The sequence below is a fragment of the Vitis vinifera genome, chromosome 9, assembly GCF_030704535.1.
Source record: "Vitis vinifera cultivar Pinot Noir 40024 chromosome 9, ASM3070453v1".
Taxonomy (NCBI): Eukaryota; Viridiplantae; Streptophyta; class Magnoliopsida; order Vitales; family Vitaceae; genus Vitis; species Vitis vinifera.
Window position 1 is genome coordinate 1,599,885 of NC_081813.1, and position 11,905 is coordinate 1,611,789.

At 34.7% G+C, this 11,905-nt stretch overlaps 2 protein-coding genes across 2 annotated transcripts; both read right to left on the minus strand.

Annotated features, from left to right (window-relative positions):
• Positions 1–142: 142 nt before the first annotated feature.
• On the minus strand, positions 143–942 carry LOC100267009 (uncharacterized). Its single transcript, XM_002277601.4, has one exon. The coding sequence runs from the start codon at positions 693–695 to the stop codon at positions 342–344; it is 354 nt and encodes a 117-aa protein (XP_002277637.1). The 5' UTR covers positions 696–942; the 3' UTR covers positions 143–341.
• Positions 943–5,070: 4,128 nt separating this feature from the next.
• LOC100261822 (eukaryotic initiation factor 4A-8) lies at positions 5,071–11,100 on the minus strand. Its single transcript, XM_002277667.4, has 5 exons — positions 10,790–11,100; positions 7,384–7,453; positions 7,106–7,212; positions 6,262–6,692; positions 5,071–6,071 (listed from the first exon to the last, which is right to left on the minus strand). The coding sequence occupies exons 2-5, from the start codon at positions 7,449–7,451 to the stop codon at positions 5,436–5,438; spliced, it is 1,242 nt and encodes a 413-aa protein (XP_002277703.1). The 5' UTR covers positions 7,452–7,453; positions 10,790–11,100; the 3' UTR covers positions 5,071–5,435.
• Positions 11,101–11,905: the final 805 nt, after the last annotated feature.

An 11,905-nucleotide genomic window follows, 5' to 3' on the forward strand; every position in this document is an offset into this window, starting at 1 on the left:
ATACTCAAATTTCCATGGCCAAAAACATCCAAATCAAGCTCAAAAACCTGAACCAATCAGCGAATTCCCATATACCCATATGGGCACATTAGAATTGATCACACTGGAGTATGAATTCAAGCACAAATAGACATGGATCCAGTTTCATAAAAATTACTTTCTTAGAACCCAAACAGGAACAGGACAGTTTACAATGATAATTTATGGAAAGAACATAAGAAGTGTAGGACATTGATTATATGGGAATTTGCAGCAGAGGAGAGGTTCACATCATCCATCACATATTGAATGAAACACACACAAACAACAAAAAAAAAAAAAAACAGAGTGATACCCAGTAATCACCACCACCCATAGACCACTTGGGTGTAAGTGTCCTTGATCCACCTGAAGCTCTTTCTGAAAGAGCCCTTCATTTTTCCCTCAACAGCATAAACCTTATAGCTAGCAACCCTCTTCTTCCTCTGCAGCTCAGGGTCATTGAAACTCCAGCTTTTGGAAGAGGGCCCAAAGCTGCTTTTCCCCTTCTTGATCTTCACCTCCTTCCCCATCTGGGTGGGTGGCTGTGAAGAAGAAGCATAAGAGACACTATAACTCCTCAGATCATGCATGCCAGAGGGAGCTGGCCTCCCTCCATAGTAGCTCTCAATCTGCATCCTCCCTTCTCTGCATGACTTGGATCTGTAGTCCTCCATTGATATATAGGTATTCCCCACAGAGATGAGAAGACCAAAGACTTGGGGAGGATGGAGAGTTGAATAGGGAGGATGGAGGGTTGAATATAGAGAAGAAGAAGAAGAAGAATAGAAGAGGTAAAAGGGGCTGATGGGGTTGCTTTTCTTTGTGGTATTGGTGATTTCTTATTATTATTATTATTATTATTGTGAATTGGGAAGATTTGACTGTCTTTGGTCTACATGTTCCTTCACTTTCATGGAGTTTGTGACTTTGTGGGCTTGTCATAATTTTTATATATTTATATATTTTACAAGGCATGGGGCTACTTTATTTGAATCTTCCGAAGTGGGGTGGTTGAATTTGAGATCTTCTAACTTAAAAAAAAAAAAAATTAAAATTGAAAAAAAAAAGAAAATTCAAAGGATTGTTGAGCGTGTGAACTCATTTGTATTTGAAGTATGGACTTTTTGTCCATATCTTTAACCCACCTAAAATTATAATTAAATCTATGCTTAATAGATTCTTAGAACAATTTTCTCCTAAATGTCTTGGAGAATCATGAAGTAATGTTAGGATTTTTTTTCTTTGGGATTTTTGATTAAATATGACCCTATTTTGTAAAAATGATTCATTTTTAAAAAATAGAAAAAAAAAATCACTTTTTAATAAAAATACCATAGAGAATATTTTGATCCCTTTCAACTTATATGTAGTACAAATGCATGGAGGTTACTTTTTTAAAGTAGGGAATATTTTTACAAATATTTCCCCCTTTTTTATACCTAGATTTTCAAATTGTACTCTTTTAAGGGAAGAATAAGGATTGATTCTATATGTACAAGAATTTGTATTTGAGTGTAAAAAATATAATTTAAATGATAAAAACTACGATGGTCATTTTCAAACCTTTATGATGTGGAAATATGCTTAATTTCATTGAATTCGACCCAATATATATTTGGATCAATTGAGATAGATGGATCATAAAATTCACAAAATTCGTAGATAAGTTCACAAAGAGTTGAAAGAAAAAATAGAAATTAAGAGCTATTTGATAACTATTTTCAAGAACAGTTTTTTGTTTTTAAAAAAAAACATATTTTACAATTAGAAACTATTTTTTATTTTTTATTCTTAAAAATATAAAATAAGGTGTTTTTAAATGATATGTTTTAATTATTTTTTATGTTTTTCATTTGTTTTTTTATGACTATTTAAAAAATAATAATTATATAAGTACGTAGAATGATTAAAAAAATATATAAGTTAATATTATAATTAAAGTAGTAAGTAAAAATAATAATAATAAATTCAATAAAATGTTAAATGGTACATTGCAGGAGGAGAACGGCAACGGGAAAAAAAAGTCTAGGTCTAGGGTTTGGACCACGGACTAATAGTAACTTTCTTGGGAGAATCATCTCTTGACTGCCTCCACATGGAATGCATTCCCATGACTTGATCACAACCATTGATTTCACCCAACCCCTTTTGCAATCAGGCCCCACCGTGTGATCGAATCGATCCAACGGCTCTCATCCTCTCATCCATGATCAGACCTCTGTATCAAAAAATTGCCCTAGTGATGATACACATACAAGGCCAATAATGGTGGAGCCCAAGCTCATGGCATGTTTCACTTTACATTATCTAGAGTAGATGGAATTTGTACTCTTTTTGGTTGGACATATAATATATATACTATGCACCCACATGGGTCCTTCTATGCTGCCCAAAAATTAGACTTTGATATCCTATATTTCTTTTTTTTAGTGCCGACATATTAATTTATATTATATTTTAAAAAAAATATTATTTGAAAATCTTCGAATTTTGGTTTCATTGAATGGTGGCATAGAATTTTCAAATAAATATGAATTTATGGAAATTGGTATAAAAGGGCCCCACATAAGTTGAAGATTTCAGTGTTTGTATGTGATTCTTGGGAATTAGGAAGGAGGAGGGTATGTGGATTGATGTCACAACACAAAAAGGCGTGTGCTTTTATGCCTTTGAATTTGTCTTAGGTTTGAATTCAAATACTTGTACAAACTTGATTTGCCTTCAATTTTTTAGAAATTTCAACCCTAATATCTTCTTCCTTCCTTCATCATCATCATCATCATCCTCCATCATAATCAAAGTGTAATGAGCTCTTATTTGTAGGAGGGGGTTCTTTTTTTTTTTTTTCCTTTTTTTTTTAATAATGATTAAGTATGAGCATGCTAAGGAAAAGGAGGGGATGGAAGAGAGTGTGAGTAGACTTCATGAGTATCCCAAATTGAGTATGGATCTAAGCCAAAATAGTCTCAACACAAATCATGATTACACCTTAACTAGATGATGAATATGCCATCGAGTAAGACTCAAGACAACCTTAGGAATGGCTAAAACGAAAACCATCGGATCAAGTCGTTACTTGATCCACCCATGATGGAATAAGGACCAAGAGTGATAATCGAAGGTGAGGCGAGAAAATTTTCTTAAACCCAAATATCAAAATGAGTGAAAATATTTTTTTCAATGAAAATGTTGATCATTGAAGGAGAATCGTCTCGATGGTTTCCTTAAAAAACATTGTAAGTGATTTTTTAACACGATAAATGATTTTTTAGATTTTTAAAAATATCTTCTATCATTTAACAAGCAATTAACTTTTTTTTTTAAAAAAAAAAAAAACACTTTTAACCTAAAAAGTACTTTTTAAAAACAAGAGAACTCTTAAATATACATGCGGAAAGGGAAGATTTTGGATGGAAAATAAAAATAGGAGGGGAAAAGGAGAGCACTACCTGACCTCACCCCTTTTCCAATCCTTAGGTAGTGTCCTTCCACAGTGAACCAAGATTCCAATTTCCACTTCTTTTAGGAAAGAAGAGAAGACCCATTTGTCTTAAAGTGGATTCTCATTATTTTTGTTTTTTAAAAAACCCATTATGAAAATGCGATTTCCTCGTATTCTCAAACCGACAACTAAGGCGTGAAAAATTAGAAATTCAATCAACCACAGGTCTGGCCCTTGGAGCTTCAGGAGATAAATGCTTGGATGGCTTTGAATCCAGCAAAGCGTGTAGAGATAGTGAGGCTCATTAACTACACAGCGGTGGCATAAATACACATCATCTACTTCTTAGGTATTCAAAAAATTCATCACCAGTCAAATGGGTTTCAGTCTACCTTAAAATACATCATTGTATGCCCATGAAAATGATGTCCCATGGACAGAAATCCTATGTCCCCCGGCTTATTAGCACGGGCATGGGACTACCTCTACCCATTAACTTAAGCTTTTAGAGTATACGTGACCCCACATCATTTGGTATCTAAGTTAGGTTTGGCTGATGACGTAGATTACCAACATTGGATCTTATACGTGGGGCTACGTCTACCCCCATTAGCTTAAGCTTTTGGGGGTGTATGCGGTCCCACATCGGGAAACCACATTAAATGAAGATTTCATAAGCTTATTTTCCACTTTCTCGCCCAGGAATATACATACCATATGTGGAGAAAAAGTGGGCTTTGAATCCAATAATAATGTTATATCCCAAACAGAAGTAGAACCATTTTTTAAGGGGGGGGCCAGCATTCTTTTTTTGAAGGCCCCTACACCAAACACACATCCCATCCTTTTTTGTTCTTATTTGATTCATCCACAACCCCACCAGCTAGAAAAACATCAAAGGGGGGTTTTGGGTAGCATAAAAGCTGGCTAAGATTGAAGGAATAATTTCATTACAATTCCATTAAAAACCACTAAATTCAAAAATCAACAAAATGCTTTTCGTCTCCTTTTCAAGAAATGGGTCCAGGGGAAAGTGTGCACATTTCAAGCAAAACTTCGGCTTCATAACATTCCCTGATATAGGAGAATCTCACGACAAAGCTACTAGGTAAATCATTGGTGTGGTTACTATGACAGCAAAAAGGAATCAAGGTGGTTCCGGTAATTTTTTGACATGAACCAAGCACATTCCCCATTTTGTAAACAATCAAGACCAAGCAAATCAAAGGTTGAAATATTTGACGAAGCTTCCTATAAAAGTGCAAGGGCAGACCAAAATCAATTCTCATTCAGACTCGACATCATCAGCATCTACTCCACTACCCCCAAAGGACAAAAGACCTAAAAAGGACCAAAATCAATTCTCATTCAGACTCGACACCATCAACATCTACTCCACCACCCCCAAAGGACAAAGACCTAAAAAGGATAAAGTGCAATATTTAGGTGAATCGGTGCATCAGCATGAACAAAAAATTTGTTACCAATATGATTAAAATATTGGCATAAAATAAAGTAGATAAAAGACATGGTAAGATTGCGGATGAAGGAAGGATTTAGTGGATCTAGTCAGTAGTCACTAACAAAAACACCGAGTCATCATCCTATATTTATAAAATATTTCTCCTCATTGAAAACTCAAAAGCAAGATCCAACATAATAAACAATCCAAACTACTAGCTTTTTGAACAATACAAGGATGGAAAAGAATAAGAGCATACGATACAAAACCTACCTGCACCAAAACTTGCAATAATAAATGCCCATCACACTGAAATGGGCAACATGACAATTATCCTATCGCAAATGTGCAGGACCCATATCATTATATGGTCAAATATGTCTGGAAACATTAAATTAAGACACTAGACATTAAAAAAAGAAAAAAAAAAAAAAGAAAAAAAATCCAACGTTAAATAGTACTTTTGAAATAAGAAACCCCTTACCTCGAGGAACCCCCAAAAAAACCTCTTTAGAGGAGATCAGCAACATTTGATGGCAGCTCCTCAATGACCACATTATAGAACCTCTGAATGTCAAACAGCATTCTCTCATCATCCCTGGTAACAAAGTTGATGGCAACACCTTTTCTTCCAAATCGTCCACTTCGACCTATTCGATGGAGGTAATTTTCTGGTTGAGTTGGCAGATCATAGTTAATAACAAGAGAGACTTGCTGAACATCGATACCACGAGCTAAGAGATCAGTGGTTATAAGAACACGGGAGGAGCCGGAGCGAAACTCGCGCATGATTATATCCCTAGTGTTCTGGTCCATGTCTCCATGGGTAGCAGATACTGTGTGATCACGGCTTCGCATCTTGTCAGTAAGCCAGTCCACCTTGCGCCTTGTGTTCACGAAAATGACACTCTGAGTGATGGCCAGGGTTTCGTAGAGATCGCACAGTGTCTCAAGCTTCCACTCTTCCTTATCCACATTAACATGGAATTGTTTGATACCTTCAAGGGTGAGTTCATCACGCTTTACCAGGATTCTCACAGGTTTGTTCATGAACTTTCGAGTGATCTCAAGGGCCTCAGGGGGCATTGTGGCAGAGAACACTCCAACCTGGACTTTAGATGGCAGCAGCTGGAAAATGTCATAGATCTGACAGCAGCAAAAAAAATTAATGAATTATCAGAAAAACAACAAAGCCAGTCAAAACTTGCACATATTGAAAAATCCAGCAATAAGCAATGAGCATGAACTTCTAACAATTAGCAAAATAATGTTCTTCACCATGAAGTATGCAAAAATATTACAACTAGTAAAGAAACAGAGATATAATAGAACAGACCTGATCCTTGAAACCTCGTGAAAGCATTTCATCAGCCTCATCCAATACAAACATCTTAATGTAATCTGGGCGAAGTGACTGTCTCCGCAACATGTCAAACACACGACCAGGAGTACCAACAACAACATGAACACCAGTTTGAAGAATGCGCTGATCCTCACGAACACTCGTTCCACCCACACAAGCATGAACCCTCACACCGAGATAATCACCAAGTGCTCGCATAACCTTCTCAATCTGCTGTGCAAGTTCTCGAGTGGGTGCCAATACCAATGCCTGGCATTGGACTAGACTATAATCAAGTTGCTGCAAGATTCCAGAGCAGAAAGTTGCAGTTTTCCCAGTTCCAGATTGTGCCTGTTGGATCACATCGAGCCCCTTGCAGAATGGAACAATTCCTCTTTGTTGGATCGCAGAAGGCTTCTCAAAACCTTTGAAAGAAACCCAGGGTAAGAGGTTTGTGCATGTTAGGAGAAGGTAGGCCAGAACAACAAAAGACAGCAACAGTAGTTCATAATTTTGCGTATTGAAGACTAAACAATCACCTACTTAAATAATACTGAACAAGTAAATCAATGTGCAGCACAGTTATAAGATTGGTATTAAGAAGGATGCAAAAGATGAGGCAAACCTAGATTCTAGCTCTTTGGAAGGATTCCATCACAAATTTAAAAAGAATTTCACAATCAGATAGCTAAGAATCAACTTAGAAGGCTAAGAATGAAAAACCTCCATCAATTGATAAAATCAACAAGAAGCTTGAATATCAAGCTTGGAACAAAGAATCAAAAAACGAAAATTAACATAATTTTTTTTTTTATAAGTAATGCCTGTTCATACATACCATATGCATAGATACCCCTCAAAAGGTTCTCTACTAATCCCATAGAATCAAAAGTGTCATAAACCTCATCATATGATGTGAAGAAATCTTCTCCATCAGCTGAGAGCCTGGATCAATTAAATCATCACACAGTCATTAAAATCAACATCCATGTTTATGTATTACATAAAACAACAGGGCCTGCTATCACTAACTAAAATAATTTGAAGTAGACAAAACTTGATAACAATATAGAGAAAAACACCAATAAAAACCATTGCACACAACCAGACACTTACAAGTCATTCATTTTGGAATCAAATTGACGAGCATCGAATTGTGAACCTTCTGGTGCTTGACCTGCCATAACTGGAAACAAAAAATGCTATTCAAAGTTAAATTTTATCTCTGAGACAGAGAGAGTATTGCCTACTAAGCCAGCCAATACAAATCTATGATACAACACTTTTGAGAATGGCAGTTTAATGTTTTTTAGGATTCGGGTGGGCCAATGCCAGGTGATAATGTGCAGTGGTTCAGAAAGCTAAAAGGAAGAATCTTGTTCCTCCAAACTACATGAAAAATTCACAAATGTCAACCAACCAACAGCAACCCCCCACCCCCCCAAAAAAGAAAAAAAAAACCGAACACCACACCTACACGAAAGAAAAAGGGAAAACACTTTTTCTAGGATAATGTAACAGAAAAGCCCAACTAAGGAGTGGCATTGGTCTGTCCACATGTTAAACTCCCCTTCTTCGAAGAAAATGTAACAAAAGAGACAAACTTGCAAACCATGCCAAAAAAAAAGGATTTACAAGCATTAAACTTCTCTCTTATTATATGGAGGAGACGCTCCTAGAGGCAGATAGCCATCTCATATCTGGCACCAGACGCCACTTATACCTCCCCCCCCAAAAAAAAAAAAAAAGCTCACCAGTGTAAAAGCCATGAAGTTTATTAGTGAGGCACAAAGATACTACAATAACGTTTAAGTTTGTATATGTGAAACCAGCAAGAGTAAATTTATAAACAAGAGAAATAACCCTAGAACATCTTCCATAACAAAAATAAAAAATAAAACATGAATGGTCACAAAATGAAGCTGCTGCTTCAAGGTGTCTGTCAAACTTCCATGGAAAAAGTGGAGCAGAAAATTAAAAGAAAGGCACTAAAACAACAGTTTCAAAAGTGAGGGGTTGTTTACACCCATCCCCACTAAAGAACGTTTAAAACTTCCCAAAAAAACTAAAAATGAGAATGGTAAAGCAGGAGACATCTTTAAAGGACATCAAAAAACAATCCTTTATGGGGAAAAAATCATTCTAGAGAACGGTTTCCTGAATACCAACTTTGAGAAGAATTCTTCAAACCATTTCAGTTTCTCCAATCTTCAGAAAACAAAAGCGATCTCAAGAAAGTGGAGACAAACACCCCAAATTCATGAATATGCATTTGGAGCCAATGTTCACAGCTTCCTAACTACAGGACTTCTCATAATACCAAAAGTCAAGAACCATCTAATTTCATGCAGATAACATTTTTTTTTGTGAAACAAAACACATGAACTGATCAGCAAGAAGGTGCTTTTCGGGAAAACAGACTTGCAACTTCACATCATGGATGCCCATACATAAACGTTCAGATTACTTTCCACTATAGAGAGCAAACAAAGCAATCATACTCTTATCAACTCTTATACATGTTTAATAAAGAAACAATTCTGATAAAATCAAAATACAACACAAAGTGTTTAAAACCCAAAAGGAACTTACTAAGATTTCCGGTCACAAAAGCTTTAAGCCTGAATGCTGAAACCAAATGGATTAGGAAATTTCTTTTTTTGTCATTCACTTAGGTTTCAAGAAATTAAATCAGGACAAAAGAAGAAATCAAAATTCTGATTAATAGGATTTTTATTACTTGTGACCCAATAAACTCAACAGTTTTGGATTTACTAAGATATCTGGTCACTAAAGCTTAAAGCTTGAATGCTGAAAGCAAATGGATTAGGAATTTTTGTTGTCATGCTTAGGTTTCAAGAAATAAAATCAGGACAAAAGAAGAAATCAAAATTCTGATTAATAGGATTTTTATAACTTGTGACCCAGTAAACTCAACAGACATGAAGCGTTAAAATATATATATATATAATAATAAAATCTCTACCACTGTAGTCAATGAGAAAAAATCAGAAAATTCAGATTTGGGAAACTAACCATATATTCTCTACAATAGAGTTATGAAGTCTTGATTTTTTAAAAACACTTACCTTTTCTTTTTCTTTCCCAAGTTTCTGAGCAACAAAACATTCATGAACTCAAAGATTTCATGACTTGGGACCCAACAAAATAAAACCTACCACTCAATACAGACATTGTACGAGAACCTTTATTCCAAACACTTAAATATTGAGAAAATTCCAGAAAATTCATACTTGAACTGCTAAAACTAACATTCAGAAGTTCCAATTTTTGAGAGCCAAACCAACACAAAACACGAATGTTAAAACTTTTTCCTTCCTTTTCTTTCCTTTCCTGAGTTCTCTCAGAACCAAACAATTAGAAAACCTATTTTATTTCATAACTTGGGATCAGATAAAACAGAACCCTCCACTCAGAACAGGCAAATTCCCTAATGCCATTGGGTTCATGAGAAAAATCCAGAAAAAAACACACTTGAAGCACTTAAGAGCACTAACCAGTAAATAGAAATAAGGAGTTCAATTTTTTTTTCTTTTTTTTAAGAATAAAACCAACTTTAAAACACAAATTCTAAAAGTCTCCTTTTGTTTTCTCCTTTTCTCCATATGTAACTTTAGCAACCAACCAATGAATAAATGACAGGATTACTGTAGACTGAGACCAATCAAAGCAGAATCCAGCACTTAAAACAAAAGAAACCCCCTTTACAACTCGTGGTTAAGAAGAAAAAAGGCTAGAAAATTCACACTTGGAACCACTAACACAAGTTGGAGGAAAAAATCCTAACACGGTTAATCCTTCGACAGAAGGAGAAATCCTAAGTTCTCAACAACCAAACCAACATAAAACACAGACACTAAAAATTTTCTTTCCTTCTCTCCCTTTTTCCACAGTCCTTCCAGCAACCAAAAGGTCAATAAATCATAGGATTTTCACAACTTGGGACCCAATGAAATAAAACCCAAGCATGAACAAGCCCAAAAACTCACACCTGAAATGCTAACACAATTAATCATTCAACAGAATGGTAAATCCAGAGTTTTCAACAACCGAACCAAACCCCAAGTACTACAAACTTCCTCCCTTCTCTTCTATTAGCTCCACAAAATACGTATTTTTCCATAATTTCGACCCCAACAAGTCCGAGAAAAATCCAGAAAACTCAAACAGAAAGCGCAAACACAAATATTCAATCAATCAATGTATACGACTGACAAGCCCTGATATTTCAATAATAAAACCAAACACAAATGCCAAAAAAAATTCCCCCTCTTTCCCTCCCTCCCTCATCCACCAATCATCCGCCAAACAACCAATAACAGATCCAAAACACAGCCACAAATACATTGATACAGATCCATCCGTCCCCATCCAAATACATCCAATTTAATCATCATACCAAAAACAAACCTAACACAAAAAAAAAAAAAAAGAAACATCAAAAGAATCAGAAAACGACGGAGAGAAACATGATCAGAACTGGAATAAAGAAGAGAATAACCTGACGATGGTGGTTACGAGAGATATTGAGAGCTGGAGCTTTAGCGAGAGAAAGAGAGAGCAGCTAGGGTTTCCCAACTCCTCGGATCTGCGCCGTGGAGTTGTGAGAAGAAGAGAGGATTAGGGAAGTGGAGGGCATGTTCCATATATCATCGACCGTGTGGTCGAGTTTTTATTTTTTCCGGTTTTACCCTCGCTTTTCTTAGTTATTACTTTTGGGTTTGTTTGGTTGGTGAGAAAGTTTTAGAGATCGAGAGGGACTCAAATGGGTTGATAGCTAGTCAAAAGACTCAAAACCCATCAGACGAAATTGAGAACAATAATATAGAATATTATGGTTTAAAATGGTTGATTTTTTTATTTTTTATTTTTAAATTAAAAATACTCAATCAAGGGGCATATTAGACATTTTCTTATATGTATATATATATATATATATATATTTGTGCATATGTATAAATAACTCTTCTACTAATTTGGTATAGAAAACAAACAAAAGAAATTAAGAAAATGTCTATATAAATTCATGATATATAGATTTATATTGTTATTTAATTATGTTCTAAATTTTTAAAATAAAAAATAATAGCAATTGAATATTAAATTAATGAAAAATTAAATTAAGACAATAATTACAACTTAAAAAAACTATATGAATATTTAATAGATTTTGAAAAATATTTTATTTATTATTATTTTTAAAAATTCTAGAAATCTTAATATATTAATTATCATGGGTAATTAAGAATCATGTCACATCCATCATCCAATTGGATAAATTTCCAATTTTCTACCCTTTGAGCCCATATATGTATTTGATATGGACCTTATGCCCATTTGTTGGAAATGGGGATTGTGCTTTTTTTTTTAAATCAAAATAAGGGTATGTTGGGTATTTTTGAGAGATAGATTATTCATATATCCTTTAGAACAATTTTAAAATTTCATCTACCTTTTCAACCCAATTGTGCAAAGTATACACCTTTTAGTATTATTGTCATATTCATCTACCTCTTCAACATGCTTATCCTAATATCATTTTTGTTTGGAAACTCTATTTTTAAAATATTTTTATTAAAATAGGTATAAATTTAATATATTTATTAAATAAAAATTT